The 25,957-nt window shown below is 40.2% G+C and overlaps 2 protein-coding genes and 2 pseudogenes across 2 annotated transcripts in view; all 4 read right to left on the bottom strand.

The window, feature by feature from the left end:
• The window catches only part of LOC117501777 (protein FAM91A1-like), a 52,434-nt gene extending 45,196 nt beyond the window's left edge, over positions 1–7,238 (bottom strand). The window contains 1 exon segment of the mRNA XM_034160734.1: positions 6,935–7,238. Coding sequence (XP_034016625.1) covers positions 6,935–7,006 — 72 coding nt within the window. The 5' untranslated portion in view covers positions 7,007–7,238.
• Positions 7,239–11,101: 3,863 nt separating this feature from the next.
• Positions 11,102–11,994, bottom strand: LOC117502081 (arylamine N-acetyltransferase, pineal gland isozyme NAT-10-like). Its single transcript, XM_034161093.1, has one exon. It carries the CDS (start codon positions 11,972–11,974, stop codon positions 11,102–11,104), a length of 873 nt encoding a protein of 290 aa, XP_034016984.1. The 5' UTR covers positions 11,975–11,994.
• A 917-nt stretch (positions 11,995–12,911) lies between these two features.
• LOC117502026 lies at positions 12,912–13,940 on the bottom strand (annotated as a pseudogene).
• A 9,294-nt stretch (positions 13,941–23,234) lies between these two features.
• Positions 23,235–24,446, bottom strand: LOC117501508 (annotated as a pseudogene).
• Between the last annotated feature and the right edge of the window lie 1,511 nt (positions 24,447–25,957).

Below are 25,957 nucleotides of genomic sequence, written 5' to 3'. Positions count from 1 at the left end.
TCAACGTTCAGTTGCAGGGAATTTAGGGATTCCATCATCTACACTCCATAATATAATCAGAAGATTCAGAGAATCTGGAGAACTTTCTACACGTAAGCAGCAAGGCCGAAAACCAACATTCAATGCCCATGACCTTCAATCCCTCAGGCGACACTGTATTAAAAACCGACATCATTGTGTAAAGGATCTTACCGCATGGGCTCGGGAACACTTCAGAAAACCACTGTCAGTTACCACAGTTCGTCGCTACATCTAAAAGTGCAAGTTAAAACTCTACCATGCAAAGCGAAAGCCATACACCAACAACATCCAGAAACGCCGCCGCCTTCTCTGGGCCTGAGCTCATTTGAAATGGACAGCCACAAAGTGGAAAAGTGTGCTGTGGTCTGATGAGTCCACATTTCAGATTGTTTGTGGAAATCATGACGTCGTGTCCTCCGGACAAAAGAGCATCCAGACTGTTACCAGCACAAAGTTTAAAAGCCAGCATCTGTGATGGTATGGGGGTGTGTTAGTGCCCATGGCATGGGCAACTTACACATCTGTGATGGCACCATCAATGCTGAAAGGTACATCCAGGTTTGGAGCAACACATGCTGCCATCCAAGCAATGTCTTTTTCAGTGACGTCCCTACTTATTTCAGCAAGACAATGCCAAGCCACCTTCTGCATGTGTTACAACAGTGTGGCTTTGTAGTAAAAGAGTGCGGGTACTAGACTGGCCTGCCTGCAGTCCAGACCTGTCGCCCTTTGAAAATGTGTGGCGCATTATGAAGCACAAAATACAACTACAGAGACGCTGGACTGTTGAACAAATGAAGTCGCTGTTAGAGAAATTGTACATATATGTTATCATTTATAATGTCTTTCTTATATATTGGTTGCGGGTTTTCATTTTCTAGTAAACTACTGATCATATACTGTGGCCTTTTGTTTTCTTTAAGGAGAATGGAATGTCTGAGAAAGTGAGCCAAGCATAGCAGTGTAAGTCTAATTAGGTAACCGTTCTTGAAGAAGAACGGTACGATCCTGTGAAACCAGATGCAGCAGGCTCTGTTTTGACTCTGTCTAAAAACCCATAATAATGTCTTATCTGTATGGAGATAGACAGAAATGATTTATGTCTGCCTTTCAGTCTCTTATGTGTCTGAAGTAAATAAAACAGAAGAGGGAGACACAGGCCTTCAGAGGAGAGAAGGTAGAATGAAGTGTCCTGCTGTCTTTTCCTCTCCTCGCGCAAGAAAGCATTACAGCTTCTCTTGTGGTTATTTTCTGTGTCTAATGTCTGGGTTGTCTCATTTTAGCAGGTTCGACCCTAACATTTTCATGGTCCTTCAGAGCCGGATGTCAAAAAACCTGAGGGACGTCAGCCCGTGAGGGAGGACCCTGTGGAAGTCCGTGGCCGCGACCGGGAGCAGGTCCCGTTAAAGACCCTTTCCGGGGCGGACTCCTCCCTGACGGGTCAGCGTTCATCAGGGTGAAGACATTCGAATTTCAGTGACAGAGATTAACCATTGGTGAGAATTGCTTTTCTTGATACAAGCTTGGTGTGTGACGGGGGGTCACCGCGTAGAAAAACCCCGTAATGTCTTTTGACTGAAAGGTCATAACACTTGTCTTTTGGCTCTAAGTTGTTAGAAAAAGTCCTCTTACGGGTCCGGATCAGCGCGAAAAACATCCTGTACAGTGTTGGGTCGGTAAAACCCTTGGTGGACAGGCCATAAAATTCTGGGATAAACACATTCCCTTAATACTGTTCATAGGAAATATTAAAAAACAGTTGGCGGAGTTAAAACATGGTAAAAGAGGTGTGAATGTGTTTTCTGTGAATGTGTTTTGTATGAATGAGTGTTCACAAATGAATCGCAAGTGGCCAGTCATCTCCCTAACCAAGAGACAAAAACGAAGCCGCTGACTGTGAAGGAGGTTGTGGACATTCTATGTTGTGTCCTGTTTGAAAAACAACAAATCTGAAAATAAGCTCTAGGCAAGGCTCATCCACCTATATGAGGTCGAATTGGTGGCACTTTTCAGGTTGCCCGTTGACCAAACAGTAAAAAGGAAACAACAACCCGTTCGTTTAGATCTCCCTATGAGATAACCCCACGAAAGGCTAAAATGGGAAATTGTTGTTGTTCCTACTGCAAAGATCATACACAGCCACAGTCAAACAATTATAAATATATGGAGGCAAAATATCCTGGTTAAAACCGACATTAATAAACTGGACTTTGACGGAATTCACAAACGCCCTTTTGGTAAAAATCATATGGATTTTAGCGAATTAAACCAATGTGATGGGGAGAATTAAGATTCTGTCTGGTCTCGGGGTCAGGAACCCTAAGGATATTGTGTATTGTGGGGTTTTGGTGTGGATTTGACTACCTCAACGTGATGGACAAAATAGCTACTTATAAGGAAAGACTGTAACACCAGCTCTTTAAGATTCGGTGTTATCACCGAAATTTGAGGACAAGGAAGTTAAAATATTAGCCAGAGAGAAGAAATGGTTTGAGAGAGGGGTCAAGGAGGCATTCTTTGAGAAACGTTTGAAACCCAGCCTTAACCGGGGAGGGGGTCTGAGACACGCTTTATCCCCTGTTTACAATGGGGTACTCAGGTCAAAGCAGTTTCAGTCTTTTGTTCATGGTAATGAGTCATTCACGTCATCAGCAGAGTCGTCAAGGGAGCCATCAGGAGAGAGACAGCTGCCCTGTCATTAGGAGGGTGCTAACTAGAGCACAATAGGTGCTAATTAGAGCTATTGCTTAGTTACCAGCCTATAGCAGTCTGCCTCTCGGTAGGAGGGGTCTGGTTAGGTTTAAAACTCCAGCTTTTGTGACTTCTTGATTATTCTTCTCTACAAGAGTCAAGACAGAAGTCAGACCACCAGAACAAGAATTTTAGCTGAGGAAGCTTCTGCGATTTGAAGCGAAACGTCCTCGCGTCAAGCAACCCAGTCCAGTCGAAGATTCAAGCTTCTCTACTATGGAAACCACCTGGACAACTGAGAGCCTACACAGAAACATCACTGACGACTTTGATAAATGTACCGCAGATGTCTGTTGTTGTCGTATGTGTGTGTGTGTGTGTGTGTGTGTGTGTGTGTGTGTGTGTGTGTGTGTGTGGTGTGTGTGTGTGTGTGTGTGTGTGTGTGTGTGTGTGTGTGTCCAGGATGAAAAGAAAAATTCTTTAAGGGGAAAATTCTGAGATAAACCTGTTAATGAAATAAATTTATTTAACTTGTTAAGATGATAACTCAAAAACAATAAATACTAACACGTTCCTACTTTCCATATTGAATGATCATATAACTTGGATAAAGTGGTTAGAATATGGTTAATTTTTGCACACTGGATAGAATGGAAAAGCTGGTTAGTTTTGCCTGTTTAATATATTTCAAGCAAAAGGTAATCAAGATTACATACTGGTAAAACAATTAATGATAGGATTTATTATTGTGAATATTTTCATGTGGTGTTGGATTGTGTATTTGTCCTCTGTAATATATTTGTAGGATATTGAAATTTGTGTGGGCTGGTTCTTTTCTGTCCGGTAAAGCCCCGGGATAAACTGAAGAGTTCCAGTAATTAAAGAGTTCAGACAGAACTGTTTGAGGGTAAATGCAGAGGGTGGCTGTGGTAGATTTTCTGTAGACTATTTAAAACTGATTGTGAGACTGTGAATTAACACCCAGTTCCCGTCCTCCAGGCCCCAAAAGTCTGGTAGAAGGTTGGCGGGCAAGTCTCCTATCAGGGCACTGTAATTAATAGTTCCTTTGAGTTCTACGTGTATACATTTGTATATAATATGTTGAGTGTAATGAGACACAGGTCATTTTTGGACTTGTGGACTTTTTTTTTTTTTTGTATTTGAGAAAAGTTGGTTTATTTTGCTTATTTGATGTACTTTAAGCAATCGTGAAATTGTTATTTTTAAACTATGGTGTTGGGGAGTAGCATACATGTGCATACGCACAAATGCAGAGGGAAGCTTCAGATTTTCACCCCCAACCCCCTTCTCCTCCTGCTACTCCACACCCCCACAACTGCTTAAGGAAAAAAAAGAAAAACTGCTGCGAAGTGTTATCAGTTTGTTTGGGAACAGAGTGTGATTACCCACTCCAGTCAGAGAGAGACCTACAAAGAGAGCCAACTGAAAGTTGGATTAAGAATGTTGGAGAGTTGGAAGCGCCAGTTTGAGTTGGTGGAGACTGTGCGGTCACATGAGGGTGTGAGTGCCGGTGGACGAAAGTAAAAAAGGGTTACTATGACGGGTAGGTTTGGGGATGAAAAGAAGATGAGGTATGGAGAAAATAAGGTGCTAAACTGAGAGATCATATTTACATGTGACCTTTAGACACACCGATATTAACCAAAAGCTTATTTAAATGAGCACCATGCCTCAACAGGAGGGATGGTTGGACTGGTACAACATTTCACCATGTTTGGGTTCCAGACATATGCAAAAACTTTTGTAGGGCATGTCTAATATGTGCAAACCACAATCCACAAGGTAACGAAAGACCAAAAAGGGGCAAATTCCCACACCGCAATACCCTTTTTAAATAATTCACATGGACTTTATCGAACTAAATCAGTGTAAGGGAAAAAGTATTGCCTCGTCATTATAGATGCATACTCTAAATGGGTAGAAATATTTCCAGTAAAACATGCAGGTGCACTGAGTGTAGCGAAGATTCTCTGTAGAGTCGTACATCAAGCAAGCATGGGAAAGAATTCCACCTACAAAACTTCAACGATTAGTGTCCTCAGTTCTCAAATGCTTATTGAGTGTTGTTAGAAGAAAAGGTGATGTAACACAGTGGTAAACATACCACTGTCCCAGCTTTTTTGAAACGTGTTGCAGGCATCCATTTCAAAATGAGCAAATATTTGCACAAAAGCAATAAAGTTTATCAGTTTGAACATTAAATATCTTGTCTTTGTGGTGTATTCAACTGAATATAGGTTGAAAAGTATTTGCAAATCATTGCATTGTTTTTATTTACATTTTACACACCGTCCCAACTTAATTGGAATTGGGGTTGTAATTACTGATTTGGAAAGATTAACATGCTAGATTACTCGTGACTGAAAAAAGAGGTCAATTTAGAGCAACACGTTACTAAGTAACGCATTACCGGCATCACTGCTTCTAACAGGACTTTGACCTTGAAATTTTTTTCCAAGGTAAAATTTTGTGGAATTGGAAACTAGTGTTAGCGGAGGTTTGCACTCTCGTTGTGCCCTAGTTCAGTATTACAACAGTTAAAATAAGTTGTGTGAAAGTACATTTAAGGTCTTGATTCAAATGTGCTTTGCACAAATGGTAGCTGTGTTTGGGGAGGAAAGCAGCCAAAACAGCAAAGTTTTCCATCAGGAAGTGCCGTCAGGGAGATTGCAGAACGCAATAAAAATGCAACGTTCCAGTCATTCATCAAAAACATTAAAGTGTAGTAGTGTACTGCTCCAGTCGTCATGAAAAGAAAAAAAAAAAAAAACACCCAAATAAATATTTTTCACGTGATTACAAACAGTAAAACGTGCACTGAAAGCAGCTGAACATCTGGCTGAGGGCGCAGTTTACTTTCGTTTTGAGGCAGATTACCAACTCTATACTTTATAAACCAGCCTGTTAGGAGGCAAGCTGGATTAAGTCGTTTCACTTTTTTGGATCGTGGGCGATCATAGTACAACAGTGCCCTGTGAAATAAACTGCGAGAGCCGCTACTCTTACATATTTTGGATAAATAGGCTATTCACTCCCCCCATGCTGACAGTGGAGGTGGGAGCCTACGCTAAAGGCACCTTGACACTTGCATGCATTTAAGGCCCGCACCGCTGTGCAATTTGTCATGCCAATGCGACCCCCTTTGTTCTTTTGGACACTGCATTACATAAAATCATTATTTCGTAGCAGATTAATCATTTGCTCTCAGAACTTGGCTGATTAAACCACCTCTAATCGCTCTCAGAATCACACAGGAATTTTGCACAGCTGCAGCTTTTCTCGTGTGCTTCATGATTTGGACAACGCATTTGGAATCGTCTCAGAGATAATTATTTATAATATTTATATTGCAATGGCTTGGTAACAGTTGTATTTTCATCACTTCTTATGAGTATCTGTAAAATTATGTTATAGATTTAACATCTCATCATAATCGTTCAGATGAGCTGCGCTGTGACTCGAGTAACACACAGTGTTTTTGAATAGGTCGCACAGTGTTCAGGTGTAGTTCACAAAATGAATGCGTGCCAGAGATTTTGAACACGTCAAAATTTTCTTTACGCACTTGCATGCAGCCATGCACAGCTCACACAGTTTACAAGAAGTTTAGTCTCTGGCACGCCAGATTATGTACCAGTGTTGGGATCAAATTTGTGCAAGTGTCAGAGGGCCTTTAGTCACGTGAGATTTACACAGTACTGAGCATGTGCATTGAGAATATACACACACAGACAGACAGACAGATAGATAGATAGATGTTTTAATTTCTTACCGTTTCGAGAAGTACTACTCCAATGAGTGCCATTCTAGTTGTAAGTGCTACATATTTTGGGTTTCAGACTCTTCATCTGACATCTTAAATTTGTGATCTGGAAAAATCTGATGAGTCTTCACCACTTTTTCAAATGTTACAGATCAAACTTGATAACAACATGATAATCACGGAAGCATTATATAATCATACACTTAATTGTGCCCTCGATGACAGCACGTTATGAGTTTTGTCTGCAGATCTGTCATGTGACGTTTAAGTCAGAGAGCTGCGATGGCTGCAGCTGTAATCTAATGATGATGTGAGAAATGGCTTCGGATGAATGAAGCCCTGCACAGGAGGACTGACAGCTGTCCGAACACGGTGACATTGAGAGTTTAACCTCGCCGCACAGCACAGTCAGTCTGCTCTCATATGGGCACACAGTACCTGTCTGACATTAGCTGGTAGTTTGGTCCAAGGATAATTCTGCCTGATGTGAAATTCCACGTCCGTGTTCATCGCTAGCTAGCTAGCTGGCTAAAAGCAGAATCCCTGAAGACGGTCAAAAACGGGCTCCCGGGTAAGTCCACGGTGACTTTACTCCCCCCCCCCGACACCCAACAACCAACTGAAGAAACTCCCAAATTTTAAAATATATCCTGTCCGCTAATTATTTTCATTTACAATAACGCCTCACTTCCTTGTTTTATTTTCGAGCGAAGAGGTCGTCACGCTGTTGGCAAAATACGTCACTTCCTGTCGAGGAATGACCATAAAATTGCTTTTGTTTTTTTAATCATAAAATTATTACAGTTTTTTACTCTCTCTCTCTCTCTCTCTCTCTCTCTCTCTCTCTCTCTCTCTCTCTCTCTCATATATATATATATATATATATATATATATATATATATATATATATATATATATATATATATATATAAACCCGTTTAATTTTCTACCTCTTCTTTTGGGAAAGCAGGGTTATATGTGCAGCATGACTTAATTTAAATTTATCTACACAATATTATAATTGTCGCATATACTGCATTTCAGTTGCATATTTATGGTCATTTTTTTTTTTTAAATCCTCACGATTGAACATGAACATGAACATGTGACATGAATCAGTGAGTCAGTAAGTGAGCGGTTCCACAAAAATATCTGCAAATAACTCCGAAATAATTTTTATAGCTATTGTGTTGTGTCCAAAATTACTACGGAGTTTTAGGTCCACATTGAATTTTTTTTTTTTTTTTTTTTTTTTTTTTTTGACTTCGAGAATAAAGTCGTAATATTACGAGAAAAAGTCGTAATATTACGAGAAAAAAGTTGTAATATTACGAAAATAAAGTCATAATATTACGAGAAAAAGTAACAAGAAAAAAGTCCAAATATTATATTATGACTTTTTTCTTGTAAAATTACGACTTTATTCTCGTAATATTACGACTTTATTCTCGAAGTCTAAAAAAACATTCAATGTGGCGCTAAAACGCTGTCGTACAAAATGTTCCATGTACTGGTAAGAATTAGAATTTAGGGTTTTATACATTCTACTGTAAAGCCAGCACCTTGGACTGCAAGGTGTATGTGAAGATTGTCAATGTGTAGGAGTTAGTGTCATCTAGTCGTGAGGTTGTAGATTTCATTATGATTATGATTTTGTTGTTTGTTTATGTTTTTATTTTTCACTTCTTCAGTGATGGGGGATTCATGCTCCCTTGTGTTCCTTTCTGATAATCAATAATCAATATGTATCAGTCTCCATTTTACAAAAAAATCTCAAACTTTTTAGCCTGAACGAGCAACCAGTCCTATTGAAGAGCAACCACTGATTCCTTCTTTGTTGTTCAGCCTTCTGGCTGCCCTGCAAAATCCGAAAAGAAGAATAAATAAGTATGTCCCTTTTGACCTACTGTGTCAAGATCACGCTGCAACACAGCAGCCTCCACGAGGGCCACCCCCATATGCAGATAACCCCATATGCAGATGATTATACACTAATGAACACATGATTATGAATGTTATATTCCATCTCATCAAATAGATACCCCTGAATCCAACACACTATAGCTTTAAGAGATTGGTATATTGTTTTTCCATTCTAGGAACTTATGTGAAGTGATGTATGGTCATATTAAGTCAAGAAAGAGTCCTGAGTCACCCAGGTGAATACATTGTACAAATGAAGTCTAAATCAGCTTGGCTTCTTGTTTTGGTCTTAAAATATTCTGACACTTGTGCACCTCCAGCTCCATTGAGAGAAGATTTTTCCAGTTTTACATAGATGACTTCTTTTATCAGTCTTCTCACAACATGTTTTTCCCCAAAACATTGATACCATCATCCTCCAAGGGCTGTCCTTTGTGTTTCAGATTAAGTTAAATGCTTGAGTCTTATCTGTCAATGCTGATTGGTTTTTCTATGTAACTACCTGAAAAAAAAAAAATATCTGCAATAATTAGTTTCAGAGAAAAGATTATATCACAATCAAAATCTGATTCTTATTATCTGTAATAATTAGTTTCAGAGGAAAGATTATATTTTCATTTTGTAAACAAAAAAAAAGGAATTTTTTTTTAGCTTAAACAATTTCCGCATTTAGGGGAAACCGGGGCATGGTGAGTCACGGGGCACAGTGAATCAGTAGTTATATCTGCAAAACTAGATACATATATTTGCAGCAGTTATGCCATATTTTTATGCATAAAAACACCCCCCTTATAAAATTTGTGTTTTGTTTTTGGATGCTTTAAGGGTAAAACTAAGTGGCAAGTGAAGTCAGTTTTTTTTTCCTATCAAAGGTAAATTTTGTGGATGTCAGTGTCTTTGTATTTATTTTTCACAACAGAGGAAAGGTGGCCCAAAAATTGTTATTCGTTAGAAGACTACCCCGTCCAATGAGGAGCATGTGTTATGTCTTCTCCAGACTATCAGCTATTTGATAACATGACTCGTGTGTCACATGCACCCGGGGCACAGTGAATCAGGGCACAATGAATCAGTCTAGAAAGTGATTTACCAAGCCCCAGTATCAAGTGGATGACAATTATTACTTGTTGAAGCTTATGCATTTATTTTTCCATGAATTATTTCTATAATTTCTGTATATAAACAACTGTTTTCACGTTTGAACAGAAATTATGACAGTTGTATTTATAATAGTTTCTAAAGGACTTATGTCACTATATAAGACACTCACATTACATAGCTGGTTTGTTGGATTTGTATATGCATGAGCATACATTTAATAATTTTGAAGACATCTTTATAATCGTGTTTTATTATATTCTAAGTTGATTCACTGTGCTTCATGAATTAGTGTCCGGGGCACAGTGAAACAAAAATTAAAAAATTGATTTTAAACACCTGTAAATTACACTGGGGGAGACATAAATAACAGCCTTATAAACAATAACTTGCTGTATTAGATCCACAACAGAATGACCTAAACCTATGCATAATGTGTTTATGCTGCCACAAAACAACATTTCTGATCCACTGTGCCCCAGCTTCCCCTGCAAATGTAATAAATGTCTCAACCCTCTATCATTAAATTAACTTTTTTGATCAGAAGATGGATTTCCACCCCTGTGGAAGCACCTGGGCACGTATTCACAAAGCATCCTATGAAAGCATCTTAGGCCAAGAGAGCTCCTAAGGTGAAAAACTGCTAAGAGGAGGGAGGAGGACTGTTTAGAAGCCTAGTGTCTTAAACAGAAAAGATGGCAGAAAGACAGAGAGGAAGGAGAGATAATCTCCATATGTTGAACAGCAGTGATTCAGTAACACACTATTGGCTTGATCGTGCAGAGATTTCATTTATTTTCCTAAGGTTTTTCATCATTGCTCTGTGGAATTACAAAATATTCAGAATGCAAACTCATTTTGACATTTTAATTTTATGTCATACACTCAATAGCCACTTTATCAGGTAAACCTTGCTATTACTGGGTTGTACTCCCTTGTGACTTCAGAACTGCCTTATTCCTCATGGCATAGATTCAACAATGTGCTGGAAACATTCCTCAGAGATGTTTGTGCCAACCAGTCTCCCCATTCTCCTCTGATCTCTGACATCAACAAGGCATTTTCGTCTACATAACTGCCGTTGACTGGATAGCTTCTCTCTTTTTTTGGATCATTCTCTGTAAACCCTAGAGATGGTTGTGTTTGAAAATCCCAGTAGGTCAGCAGTTTGTGAAAATCTCAGACCAACCCGTCTGGGACCAACAACCATGCCACTTTCAAAGTCACTTAAATCCCCTTGCTTTCCCATTCTTATGTTCTATTTGAACTTCAGCAAGTTGTCTTTACCACGTTTAGGTGCCTAAATGCACTGAGTTGCTGTCATGTGATTGGGTAATTACCTATTTGTGTTAATAAGCAATTGTACCTAATAAAGTAGCTGGTGAGTGTAACATCAGTTAGCATTGAGTTAATGTAAAAATCACACAAAGTAACACATTATGTGAAACCTTCAGACAGGATAAGCAGTGAATGAACTGATTACATTCTTATTACTAGCATTGGTAAGATTTTAGACTTTTTTTTCTCAAAAAAATGGTCAAACATCCAAACGGTTGCATCATCAGTCAAATAGACTTTGGATTTTCAGAGACAATAAAATGATTGATTGTTAATAGGCTGTAATTTCTTTTCCAAATTGATGTTGAACTTCTTCCTCAGAATTTGTTGTACTTCATCATCTGGTATGTTCCTCATGTCAAAGGTATCGACGCCTTCCTCTGGGTTGTAGGTGACCTCGCTGTATGTCCAGCCAAAAAGGGCTCTGAATCCGGTATGCGTCTGCAAAATGCAGATGGATTTATTGGTGAAAAGTGAGGTGGGGTCCATCTGAAGTGCATGGTTTACTTCAGAGAAGTCATTTGGCTCTCTGGGCTCCAAGGTGAAGCAGTGCATCGTCTTTGTTAGCTTCCTGTCCACCAGACTTGACATGGCAAACTCTGGGTTGAGTAACTTGGGTGGTCTGCCAGTTTTCTCGAGCACCCAGACGTCCCCTTTGTTAATAAAACGGAAGACACCTGCTGCCTGAGGTTGGTCCTTTCCAGAGATGAGCTCCAGAGGCTGCCACATTTGGAAAGACACCCCATAGCTCACATCAGTGATGTATGCCTTTCCATCTATGACAACTTTGTTTATGAGGTGGCACTCAGTGGTGCTGAAATCATTGATTGTACTGTTAAACACTCTGGAGCTCAAAGTTGTAGTATCATACCCAAGTTTCCTCAGCACCCAGCCGAACAAGTAGTTGCACTCAACGCACCAACCTCCACGGCGGCTCCTCACTATCTTGTTGAAAGCTACCTCAAGATCCATGATGATAGACTCCCCACAGTGAATGCTGAGGTTTTCAAAAGGAACAGACATGATGTGATGTCTGTGGATCAATTTGAGCGTTGGAAGATCCGGTTTATCGTATGGGCCATAGAAGCCAATTCTTTCAAAGTACTCCTCCAAATTCATATTGCCCGTTTTAAAAACGGAGGAGAAAAAATGTATCCTCATACAATGTGCAACCCACTGATACTGAGCTGGAGTTGTGTAGTTACAAATTCTAACATAACTTGATGGACTTTGTTCACTTTAACATAGATCTAATGTCAATGGCATTATGTCAATAAAGTCTCTGCCAAGACCTAACTGTTCTGTTAATCTGTATGTAAAGGCATGGTCCAAAGTACTAAGAAAAAAATGCTTTGGGGCCACTAAGCACAGCAAAAGTTAATGATAAAGAAATTAGACTCAAAAGCTGCATTGCAAAAGAGATACACAATAAGGACAGCATAGACAACCCATCACTACTTTGACATAAAGTTTGCTAAATAAGCAGTAGAGACCCCTGGACTGATTAAAGAAATGGAGAAAAGTCAGTTTCTTCATTAAGGCGTGGGAATGTGGTGACTCAAGTGTGTGGATGAAAAAAGTCTCCCGATGGAGGAGACGTTTCAGTTCGACTGTCTCTTGTATGTTTGGAGACTTCTTCAGTGGGCGGAACGTCTAATGTGTCTGGGTTTATGTCGCCTGCAGAAAGCACCTGCATGTGGTTGTTCTTATATTGGTCCATTAAACACAGGCTGATGGAGACAGTGTCTGAGTATAAATAACACCAACTACCTAATTGCATCCATCCATTCATTTTCTGAACCTGCATATTGTGGTCAAAGGTCACTGGGGAACTGGAGCCTACCCCAGTGGTCATTGGATGAGATGTGGGGTACATCTTGGTCTATTGCAGGGCCGACACAAGCACATTCACACCTACAACCTACGGTGCATCTGGAAAGTATTCACAGCACTTCACTTTTTCCACATTTTATTATACAACCTTATTCCAAAATGGGCAAATTATACACACACACAATACCCCATAATGACAATGTGAAAAAAATTTTTCACCTTGGCAGAAGTAAAGATTTTATAGAGCATTACATTATCACAAGGTTTACTGCACTTGTTTTAATTCACTGGACTTTATAGTCAAATTAACTGATTACTTTCTTCTTACAAACATTATTAATGATTTGCATCATCATCGCTTCAGAAGATTTAAAATTTTCAGAGCGTTAGACTCGTTTTTTTGTGAATAGGCTGAAATTTTTTTTTGCCAAGTTGATGTTGAACTTCTTCCTCAGAAGTTGCTGAACCTCATCATCTGGTATGTGCCTTATATTGAAGGTATCAACACCTTCTTCAGGTTTGTAGGTGACCTCACTGTATGTCCAGCCGATAAGAGCTCTGAATCCAGTGGGCATCTGCAAAGAGCAGATGGATTTTTTGAGGAATAGTGACATGGAGTCAGTCTGAAGTGCATAGTTTACTTCAGAGAAATCATTTGCCTCTCGGGGCTCCAAGGTGAAGAAGTACATTGGCCTTGTTAGGTTCTTGTCCACCAGACGTGACATGGCGAACTCTTGGTTGAGAATTTTGGGTGGTCTGCCAGTTTTCTCGAGCACCCAGACTCCCCTTTGTTAATAAAACAGAAGACACCTGCTGCCTGAGGTTGGTCCTTTCCAGAGATGAGCTCCAGAGGCTCACAGATTTGGAGAGACAGGCCATAGCTCACATCAGCAATGTATGCCTTTCCATCGATGACAACCTTGTTTATGAGGTGATTGTCAAGGTTGTCAAAGCCATCGATTAGATTGTCTAAAACTCTGCCGCCCAAAGTCGTAGTGTCATACCCAAGTTCCTTCAGCACCCAGCCGAACAATAAGTTGTTCTCAAGGCACCAACCTCCATGGCAGTTTCTCACTATCTTGTTGAAAATCACCTCAAGATCCATGATGTTACGGTCCCCAGAGTGAATACTGAGGTTTTCAAAAGGAACCGACATGATGTGATGTCTGTGGATCAACTTGAGTGTTGGAGGATCCGGTTTATCGTATGGGCCGGAGAACCCAATTCTTTCAAAGTACTCCTGCAAATTCATGTGGCCTGTTTTAAAAACAGAGGGAGAAAAATAATATAAAGCACATGACATGGAATGGTAGTACTTTTCATGAAGAACTTAAGGTTGTATAAACCCAAAATAAGCAAATACGTAGGCACAATTTTTCAATAATACTTTGTTTTTAAGCGAAGGAAAGCATGCCTGATCACCTTGATCGCCCTTTATGTCAACAACATCTCTGAAAGGATTTAGTCTCTCATTGTGGCAAAACATTTTTTAGAAATGTGCTCCCGCCGTGCTGCTTGTCCATGCAGACTTGCCGTAGTTTCATTCTGATTGGCGAAAGTTGAAGTTGGTTCCACTCCTCCAGCCAAAGCAAAGAAGTCGGTATTGGATTATTTGGTCATGTGACTTTTAGTCAGGATTCTGACATTTTGCTGATTGGCTGAGACACGCCGCTCTCTGATTGGCTGCAGCCTTTGTTTACAACGTTTCAAAATCAAAATGGAGGCAATGCAAGGAGGATGGTAAGTTGGTTCCACTCCTCAAACCTCCAAATGTTTTCGGTTGCCGTGCGAATTCCAGACACACAAAGCAAATACCTGGTTTCCATTTTGGTTTGACGGGGTGAGATAAACTCCCACCCCAACATTTGCGACATTTTGCAACTAGTTTGTCTGACTTTTCAAGTCTTTCGGTTTGTTTTTCACATTTTCTGCGGTTATGCCACAGCCAATCACAGAGCGTGGTGTGATAGCCAATAGCGGCCGACGTATCAGATGGACCAATCACAGCCATGTTTTCAAAAACACGCTACCAGTCTCTTTGTACAAGAGACTGTGGTACCAGTGCTAGCGAAAGTTTGAAGCAAAGCTGTTGCCTTTTACTCCTCATTCTTTTCATTTTCCCCACTAAACCCTAAAGAGTAAATGTCTATGAGTAGTACTTAACTTTTTTTTTATCTTAAACTGACCTCTGATGGTCTTCTGAAACAGGTGATAGAAACTTAAAAACGGGAGCGATGCTAACGCGTTAGCCTGTGTTATTTCAATGTTAAATTAGCATTAAGATATTCGCCAGTTAGCTGTAGCATAGTGGCTAATCTAGAATAATCGCAACATGTTTGTGTGTATTTGTCTTCTGTATAATAATTAATAACTCAGCATTTGTTGATGTAAAAGAAAGTCAAATATGATATGTACAGAAATTTCTTCAAAGTAAAGTTCTACAACCCTTGTGTGTAGCTGCTTCTTGTGGAAAAAAAAGTCACTTGTCAGTCAAGTTTTAGCAGAAAGTCATCAGCAGCATTCATTTTTATTTCCACTTACTCCAATTAAAAAAAAACAAAAAAAACAAAATAAGAACTCACACCCCTCAGTGGGAATTAGTCATGAAAAGAGGCCGATCACAGACTCTATAGCAAATATATATATCAAATATATATCAAATAGTCCAGATTATAGCAACAAGCACAAATTCTCATTTTGACACTACTGCAGTGTAAATTAAACTAAATGCATCATTAAAAAACTGCTACTGTTTGATTTCTGTTGGGAAGATTTTTTTTTCCTCCACCAGATGTTTGTTGGAGTGACGTGGCACACGTGCACACTCAGATGAGCATCTGAGCATGACGTATGATCCGAATCAAGTTCGGCATTTATCTATCTGTAACCACGTTTGTTAGAATTTAAGCCTTCACACCTTTAACACATCTTTTTTTTTTTTTAAGCCCACCTCTCCACAGCGTGGAGGCCAAGCGGTGAATGCACTTGTAATATGGAGCTGGGTCAGGAAGGGCATCTGGTGTAAAATTTGTGCCAAATATCAACATGCAGATCCATATGGAATCTGGTGTGGTGACCCCAAGGAAAAAGGGAGAAGTCAAAAGAACTTACTTTTAGTCTTTATAGTCACTGTTTTTTTTATACTTTAAATCAGATTAACCTGTTTATTAACCAGTAGAAGAGCTTTATCTGACTAAGGCATGTGGGAATTTTTTGCATTTGACCAAAAAAAGCAATCTGGGCATGAATAATCCAGTATGAATTATGGCCATCTCACATCAGTAATAAACATGCAGAAAATGTCATAAAAAAATAAAGTACTCTGACTTTGATTATAACTGCTTTCTCATCTTAATGTACCGGAATGATCATTTTCTTACCTTCAGAATTGAAGTCTGCTGTGAGTTACTGAGGCTGTCAGTTAAAGTGTGCAAATATCTGAGGGGGCTGGGTGGTGACACAATAGGTTAGTGCGTTTGTTACCACAGCAGGCAGCGCCCTGCCCATTCTCCATGTAATGTGGAGTTGCGTCAGGCTGTGCATCCAGCGTAACACTTGTGCCAAATCAAAATGTAGATCCATCTTGGTTCTGCTGTGGCAACCCTGAGTGAATAAAGTCTGTTATGGTTAGTGCAATACAGTCTGACTAGAACCCCAAAAATGCGGTCAGTGAGGAGACAAAGGTGGAGTTAAAAAACAATTATTTATTCTTCCAACAAAAAAAAAAAAAAAAAAAGAGAGAGACAGGGAAGTTCCAACAAAAATACAACTGGAATTCAGGAGGTGAGATGAAGAGGTCCACATCAACTCAGATAACTGTACAAGGACTAAAATATAAAAATAAAAAAACAACCAGATACTCATAACTGGCAACACAGAAGACAGAGGTAACACACAACAATGGACCCACAAGGTAAAGAAGACAAGGTTGTAATTTAAGTACAAACACATTAATGCACAGGTGTGGTAATCACGGGTGGCTGGAAACATGTGGTAAAAGAACAAAACACAAGAGGGCAGCAGAGAAGAGACTTACACAAGCAACAAGTGAATAACTAACAAAACATAAGAGGGTGACAAACACCTCAAAACAAACTGCAAAATGACTGTGGTGAGTTAGAGAATATAAACTCATTATGAACTAAACTGAAGACCAAAGCATGAAGGTGATGAAACCGAGAGTCCTAACTTAAGAAATAATAAAAAAAAAAAAATAGACAACACAGACTAAATTGTACACCAATAATTCAAATGCATAAGCACTGGAAAGAGAGACTGTGAAATAAACACTGCAAAACCAAAAACACCAAGACATCATGTGCAACAGACAGGGGAGGATGCAGAGAAGATCAACATACATGACAACTGACAGGACGGACCTGAAGACAAACTGACATACCACATATGGGTAAAGGGCAGAGACAATGTGCACGACACACACACAGCAGGGAGGTGAGTGCACACAAAGGAAACATGACTGACAAACACTAACAACTGAGGCATGACACAAACAATAAACCAAGAGGTAATAATAGATAAATACGATTTGAACCTATACTGAACTTACACAAAAACCCTGGAACAGACAGGAGACACAAACGCTGTCTCTCTCTTAGAGAAGTCTTGTGGAATTAACTCAGTTGAAAGTTGAAAAAACTGAGTTGAAATAACTTTTTAAAAATCTATGCAAATTGTTACATGAGTTTTTCTCGTTGAGACTACATGATGACTACACAGTATGTTGCTGACTTGGTCTTAGAAGGATGTTGGAGAAAGGATTTAAGATTCAAGAGTGTTTCTCACTCAGTCACTTATACGTGGTGAAATTCATGGCACTGGCTGGCTGGCACTTGGGACAGGTGGAAAAAAATTTGATGGGTGGGATTTGGGTCTCTGGTGAGATTATCTCCACAGGAGATGATGTACTGGGCCTGCTGCTGCCTATTACAAACCTGGACATGAAAAGTAGAGGAATAGTGTGGAGTAAGTTTGAGCAAGATTACATGCAAAAGAAAAATAAGTCAGGATGCCATCAGAACTTTGGCTAGTTGCCTTAACCCTATTCAGGACTTTTGGGGGGACCATTGGACCCCATGGTAGTTGCTTTCTCCATATTGTGCTCACTAAAGTCCTGAATAGGGTTAAGTATGGAAAACAATAGTATAATGATCGGAACAATGAACAAACACGTTTTATAGATCAATATGTATACCCAATAAAGAATGACAAAAGAAGAAATTCTTGTAATTTGTGTACTGCATCATGTCATATGTATGCAGATGCTTTATTGTAACGGCAGTTAATCAGTGTTTTATTAGTTTTAACTGTATAATATCAAACTGCTGAAAGGAGAATAAATCATAAACACTGAAAAAAATATGTAAAACATATGAGGTCTGCCCAAAAAGTATCCGACCTTTTTATTTTTTGCAAAAACTATATGGATTTGAATCACGTGTGATTGCATCAGCCAAGCTTGAACCTTCGTGCGCATGCGTGAGTTTTCAGATGGCTTTCAGCGATGATTTTATGGGGATTACACAGATTAAGGAGTGCACCAGCCAGACTAAAGACCACCCACAGCGTCTGAGAGCGTGGCCCGCTCCGAGCGCCAATCGACAGGCTCAAACCCCGCTGAAACAACCAGATAATTTCCAATGTGAAGGCTTTGTTGATCCGGGACGTCGTCTGACTTTCACAAAAAAGGCAGAAGGCGTGGACATCAGCACTTTTTCGGCACATTCTACTGTTACAGGAGTTTTTTCATGGAAAGAGAAGCGGAGGATTGAGCCACAGTGCCGCTCATGGCGCGGGACAAAACCACCTCCGTGTTGGTCTCACAAGACATGTCCTGTGAGGCTTCATCACGGCGCTGCTTTGCGCCATGCGGCTCTGCTGCGACGCACGGAATTCCTCCGCTCCTCTTTCCATGACAAAAACTCCTGTAACACTGGAATGTGCCGTTCATTTCTAAACTGGACGCTGTCTTGATCCGGTATGTCGTCTGACTAGCACAGGAATTGCGGAAGACGTGGACATCGGCACATTGAGACAGATGTGCGGAGGAATTCTGCGCGTTGCGGCGGAGCCGTATGGCACAAAGCAACGCCATGATGAAGCCTCACAGGACATGTTCTGGCATGTCCAGGCTCATCCACAATTTCTCGGATACTCACACAACTGAAAAGCAACCAGAAGCCGTATGAAAGCCACCTGAAAGCCGTCCTGTGAGACCAACACGGAGGTGGTTTTGTCGCGCGCCATGAGCGGCACGGTGGCGCAATTCTCCGCTTCTCTTTCCATGAAAAAAAACTCCTGTAACAGTAGAATGTGCCGAAAAAGTGCTGATCTCCACGCCTTCTGCCTTTTTTGTGAAAGTCAGACGACATCCCGGATCAACAAAGCCTTCACATTGGAAATGATCTGGTTGTTTCAGCGGGGTTTGAGCCTGTCGATCGGCGCTTGGAGCGCGCCGCACTCTCAGACGATGTGGGCGGTCTTTAAACTGGCTGGTGCACTCCTTAATCTGTGTAATCCCCATAAAATCGTCACTGAAAGCCATCTGAATTTTCCAAATGGTGTCCACCTGGAGGTCTCTCACAGTTTCTGGAAAAATTTGATGCAGCAAAGCTCCAAATCGTTCAGACATTTATTCGCAATAAAAATCCGACGAGAGGGGTGGACCACTGCTCACACAAAGCCTGCTCACAGGCGAATGACGCAACCGACAGGCGTGAAAAAACTCACGCATGCGCACGAAGGTTCAAGCTTGGCTGATGCAATCACATGTGATTCAAATCCATATAGTTTTTGCAAAAAATAAAAAGGTCGGATACTTTTTGGACAGACCTCATATGTTTTACATATTTTTTCAGTGCTTATGATTTATTCGCCATTCAGCAGTTTGATATTATACAGTTACAACTAATAAAACACTGATTAACTGCCGTTACAATAAAGCATCTACATACATATGACATGATGCAGTACACAAATTACAAGAATTTCTTCTTTTGTCATTCTTTATTGGGTATACATATTGATCTATAAAATGTGTTTGTTCATTGTTCCGATCATTATACTATTGTTTTCCATACTTAACCCTATTCAGGACTTTAGTGAGCACAATATGGAGAAAGCAACTACCATGGGGTCCAATGGACCCCAAAAGTCCTGAATAGGGTTAAGGCAACTAGCCAAAGTTCTGATTGCATCCAGACTCATTTTTCTTTTGCATGTAATCTTGCTCAAACTTACTCCACACTATTCCTCTACTTTTCATGTCCAGGTTTGTAATAGGCAGCAGCAGGCCCAGTACATCATCTCCTGTGGAGATAATCTCACCAGAGACCCAAATCCCACCCATCAAATTTTTTTCCACCTGTTCCAAGTGCCAGCCAGCCAGTGCCATGAATTTCACCATGTATAAGTGACTGAGTGAGAAACACTCTTGAATCTTAAATCCTTTCTCCAACATCCTTCTAAGACCAAGTCAGCAACATACTGTGTAGTCATCATGTAGTCTCAACGAGAAAAACTCATGTAACAATTTGCATAGATTTTTAAAAAGTTTTTTCAACTCAGTTTTTTCAACTTTCAACTGAGTTAATTCCACAAGACTTCTCTAAGAGAGAGACAGCGTTTGTGTCTCCTGTCTGTTCCAGGGTTTTTGTGTAAGTTCAGTATAGGTTCAAATCGTATTTATCTATTATTACCTCTTGGTTTATTGTTTGTGTCATGCCTCAGTTGTTAGTGTTTGTCAGTCATGTTTCCTTTGTGTGCACTCACCTCCCTGCTGTGTTGTCTGAATGTGTGTGTGTCGTGCACATTGTCTCTGCCCTTTACCCATATGTGGTATGTCAAGTTGTCTTCAGGTCCGTCCTGTCAGTTGTCATGTATGTTGATCTTCTCTGCATCCTCCCCTGTCTGTTGCACATGATGTCTTGGTGTTTTTGGTTTTGCAGTGTTTATTTCACAGTCTCTCTTTCCAGTGCTTATGCATTTGAATTATTGGTGTACAATTTAGTCTCTGTGTTGTCTATTTTTTTTATTATTATTATTATTATTATTATTATTTCTTAGGACTCTCAATTTCATCACCTTCATGCTTTGGTCTTCAGTTTAGTTCATAATGAGTTTATATTCTCTAACTCACCACAGTCATTTTGCAGTTTGTTTTGAGGTGTTTGTCACCCTCTTATGTTTTGTTAGTTATTCACTTGTTGCTTGTGTAAGTCTCTTCTCTGCTGCCCTCTTGTGTTTTGTTCTTTTACCACATGTTTCCAGCCACACCCTTGGCTGATGCAATCACACGTGATTCAAATCCATATTGTTTTTGCAAAAAATAAAAAGGTCCAATACTTTTTGGACAGACCTCATACATATTTGTTATGTTGTTAGATCAATGTCCTTCATGAACAAAGTGAAGTCTGGGTATGTTGGTGCATGCTGACGCTTTAACTCTGCTTACCTTATTTGGGGGATGTCATTATAGGTAGAATAAAATGATCAAAAATTATGAAAATAGCAAATGTATATATTCAAACCACATCCCATTGCAACATCTAACTCACTCTGGAAATTTTCTTTCTCCTTTGTCATGCAACCTACCTGTGGGGCATATGCACTGATGACATTCATTGTCACCCCTTCAGTTTCCAACTTTACAGTCATCACCCTGTAGGGCATTCACTTAACCTCCAACACACTCTTAACATACTCTTCCTTTAAAATTACCCCAACAGTGGCCGGCAATCACCATAATATTTCTTTTGTTTTTCTTGTTGCTTAATTCTGAGGAAATTATATTGTATTCGTTGTCTTTCTGATGCCTCATTCTGTTTTTTTTTTTTTCTCTGTTTGAGGTGCAGCTCCAGCCAGAGATCGGTGTGGTGTCTGTTTCTGTGGCCCTCCTGTCCCGTGCACCAGCAACATTTCCTGTTTATTTGTTTTGTGAATTGTTTGGTAAATCATATTGGTAGCGTGGCCTGCTTGAGGTTTCTTCCTCAAATCATCAGAGGCAGTTTTTCCTTAACAATGTCACCTGTGTGCTTGCTCTGGGGCTTGGTAAGGTTTGACCTTACTTGTGTGAAGCGCCTTGAGGCAACTTTGATGTGATTTGGTGCTATGTAAATGAAAATAAACAAATTGAACACCATTTCTCTTTCTGTCATGATTCTATCAGGCTTGGTGGTCAGAGATGTCTGGACACAAATGCACTTACACAGCTCTGGTTTTTAAGCTCATTTACTGAGTGACTCCGCAGGGTCTGGTACACAAAAAGGCAGTCCAATAATAGCAAACAAGTAAGAAACATCAGGTGATAAGACGTGGTTGAAAAACAGTCAGGTCGTCAACAAACACAACATGGCAAGCAGGACTAGAAAAACAGGTACAGAGCTGGAAACAAAGGCACAAGGTGCAACAATCTGGCAGGGAACTAGTGCAACCAGTGAAGCTTGTATACACCCTGGTAATCACACACTGAAGAACAACCAAACCTAAGCTAAACAGAACAAAACAGAAAAAAAAAACATAATATAATAGTCCAAATTCTGACATCTGCTGATGATCTGCCCACTTACATGCACATCATCGTGATGTGTTCCCAGCTGGGCACCGCGCTTTGTTCCACTTAATGCCTCGCGTTGTGTGCTGGACGCTGCGCTTATAAAATAATTAAAACCCCAATTCCAATGAAGTTGGGATGTTATGTAAAATGTAAATAAAAACAGAATACAATGATTTGCAAATCCTCTTCAATTGAATACACCACAAAGACATGATATTTAATGTTCAAACTGATAAACTTTGTTTTTTAATGTTTTTGTAATTTGTATTGTAATAGCTTGGTAAAACAGTTGCATGTTCTTTCCTTCTTATGAGTACCTGTAAAATTATGTTCATGATAGATTTAACATCTTGTCAGAGCTGCACTCTGATGCGGTGTGCTGACACAATCACTCGCACTTACACAAAGTGTTTTTGACTTGCTTGCGCAATGTTCAACTGAAGTTCACGTAATTAATGCATGACGGAGATTTTGAACATTTCGAAATTTTCTTTGCACACGTGCACAAAGCCGAGCACAGTTTACACCAGTTTACAATGGGTCTGAGATGAGTTTACTCTCCTGCCGGCAGAGTGCATGCAAGTGTGCGGATCAAAGTTGTGCAAGTGTCAAGGGGCCTTAATTTTGTGGTCTTCATCTGTGTATCCGAAGCACATATACACTGACATGTTCACAGCATTCCCATGGCAATGACATGAGATGTGATTCTTCTTCTCATAAACCACTTAATTATGGAATAGGCTTCATTTGTGATGTGATTATTATTATATTTATTGTTGGTATTATTATTAGTATTTATATTATTATTAATATTATGGTTACTATTATAATTATTATTATTACTATGACTTTTATTATTATGATGATTATTGATTTTGTCAATGTACATGTCAATGAGTAGAGAGTTTCCAGGTGCTGGCAATTTTTTTTACATATTTGATAACACACACTCAGGCACACAAAACAAGGTCAGAGTCAAACCACGTCAGCTAGGAATGTGGACGGGGCTCCTGTCCTGTCCATTGAGAACTCACTGCCTGCATCAATCGCTGGATTTCCAAGATTGTAGAGTTCTGGTTCTGCTCGGCTGCCTCCTACATGGACCTCTGCCAGAGCACAGACACTGTGGAGGCAGAGCAGCAGGGAGCAGTGAGCACAATGCTCAGTCCAAAGCAATAGAGCAGTGAGCACGGGCTGAGGTGGCGCACGCGGAAGCTCCGTCACTTGTTGTGTTCTGTGCACGTCAGGTGGCAGGGGCGTCTGCTTGCACAGAACTGGAGCCTACCCCAGTGGTCATTGGATGAGACGTGGGGTACACCTTGGTCAATTGCAGGGCTGACAGACATATTTACACACTCATTCACACCTACAACCCACAGTGCATCAGGAAAGTATTCACAGCACTTCACTTTTTCCACATTTTATTATGCAGCCTTATTCTAAAATGGACTAAATTAATTTTGTTCATCAAAATTATACACACAATACCCACACAATACGGTGGGCGTCTGCAAAGAGCAGATTGATTTTTTTGAGGAATAGTGACATGGGGTCAGTCTGTAATGCATGGTTTACTTCAAAGAAATGATCCACCTCACAGGGCTCCAAGGTGAAGAAGTACATTGGCCTTGTTAGGTTCTTGTCCACCAGATGTGACATGGCGAACTCTTGGTTGAGAATTTTGGGTGGTCTGCCAATTTTCTCGAGCACCCAGACGTCGCCTTTGTTAATAAAACGGAAGACACCTGCTGCCTGAGGTTGGTCCTTTCCAGAGATGACCTCCAGAGGCTCCCAGATTTGGAGAGACAGGCCATAGCTCACATCAGCAATGTATGCTTTTCCATCAATGACAACCTTGTTTATGAGGTGATTGTCAAGGTTGTCAAAACCATCGATTATATTTTCGAAACATCTGCCGCCCAAAGTCGTAGTGTCATACCCAAGTTCCTTCAGCACCCAGCCGAACAAAAAGTTGTTCTCAAGGCACCAACCTCCACGGCAGTTTCTCACTATCTTGTTGAAAATCACTTCAAGATCCATGATGTTACGGTCCCCAGAGTGAATGCTGAGGTTTTCAAAAGGAACCGACATGATGTGATGTCTGTGGATCGACTTGAGTGTTGGAAGATCTGGTTTATCGTATGGGCCGGAGAACCCAATTCTTTCAAAGTACTCCTGCAAATTCATGTGGCCTGTTTTAAAAAACAGAGGGAGAAAAGTAAAATAAAGCACATGACATGGTAGTACTTTTCATGAAGTACTTAAGGTTGTATAAACCCAAAATAAGCAAATACATAGTCACAACTGAAGCCAATAAACTTTTGTTTAAACAGAAAGAGAGAAGTCAAAAGAACTTACTTTTCTCTTTAGAGTCACTGTTTTTATGCCTTAAATCAGATAACCTGTTTATTAATCAGTCAAAGAGCTTTAAAAAAGCAATCTGTGTACCAATAATCCAGTATGAAGTATGAACTATGCCCATCTGACATCAGTAATAAACATGATAAACATGCAGAAAATGTCATCAAAAATATCAAATGCTCTGACTTTGATTATAAATTTTTTCATCTTAAAAGTAGCTGAATGATCATTTTCTTACCTTTAGAGTTAAAGTCTGATATGAGTTATTGAGCTGCTGAGGCTGTCAGTTAAAGTGTTCAACTATCTGTAACACAACTGGTTAGTGTGTTTGTTACCAGAACAGACAACGCCGCCGCCCTGCCCATTCCCCATTAATGTGCACTTGTGCCAAATCTACATGCACATCCATTTTGGTTCTGCTGTGCTGTGGCAACCCCAAGTGAAAAAAAAGGGAGAACTTACTCTGTCTCTCTCTTAACTAAAGTTATTTCAACTTAACTAGAGAAGTCTTACCTCACCTGAAAGTTGAAAAAACTGAGTTGAAATAACTTTAAAAAAATCTTTGAAATTGTTACATCAGTTTTTCTCGTTGAGACAGCAGTTCCTTTTTGAGAGTGTACTGTGCCAACTTGCCCCCAGTTGTTGTACATATAATCAATCAATCAATCAATTTTTTTATATAGCGCCAAATCACAACAAACAGTTGCCCCAAGGCGCTTTATATTGTAAGGCAAGGCCATACAATAATTATGTAAAACCCCAACGGTCAAAACGACCCCCTGTGAGCAAGCACTTGGCTACAGTGGGAAGGAAAAACTCCCTTTTAACAGGAAGAAACCTCCAGCAGAACCAGGCTCAGGGAGGGGCAGTCCTCTGCTGGGACTGGTTGGGGCTGAGGGAGAGAACCAGGAAAAAGACATGCTTTGGAGGGGAGCAGAGATCGATCACTAATGATTAAATGCAGAGTGGTGCATACAGAGCAAAAAGAGAAAGAAACAGTGCATCATGGGAACCCCCCAGCAGTCTACGTCTATAGCAGCATAACTAAGGGATGGTTCAGGGTCACCTGATCCAGTCCTAACTATAAGCTTTAGCAAAAAGGAAAGTTTTAAGCCTAATCTTAAAAGTAGAGAGAGTGTCTGTCTCCCTGATCTGAATTGGGAGCTGGTTCCACAGGAGAGGAGCCTGAAAGCTGAAGGCTCTGCCTCCCATTCTACTCTTACAAACCCTAGGAACTACAAGTAAGCCTGCAATCTGAGAGCGAAGCGCTCTATTGGGGTGATATGGTACTACGAGGTCCCTAAGATAAGATGGGACCTGATTATTCAAAACCTTAT

Source organism: Thalassophryne amazonica, chromosome 20 (genome assembly GCF_902500255.1).
Source record: "Thalassophryne amazonica chromosome 20, fThaAma1.1, whole genome shotgun sequence".
Lineage (NCBI taxonomy): Eukaryota > Metazoa > Chordata > Actinopteri > Batrachoidiformes > Batrachoididae > Thalassophryne > Thalassophryne amazonica.
This window is presented reverse-complemented; position numbering and strand designations above follow the sequence as displayed.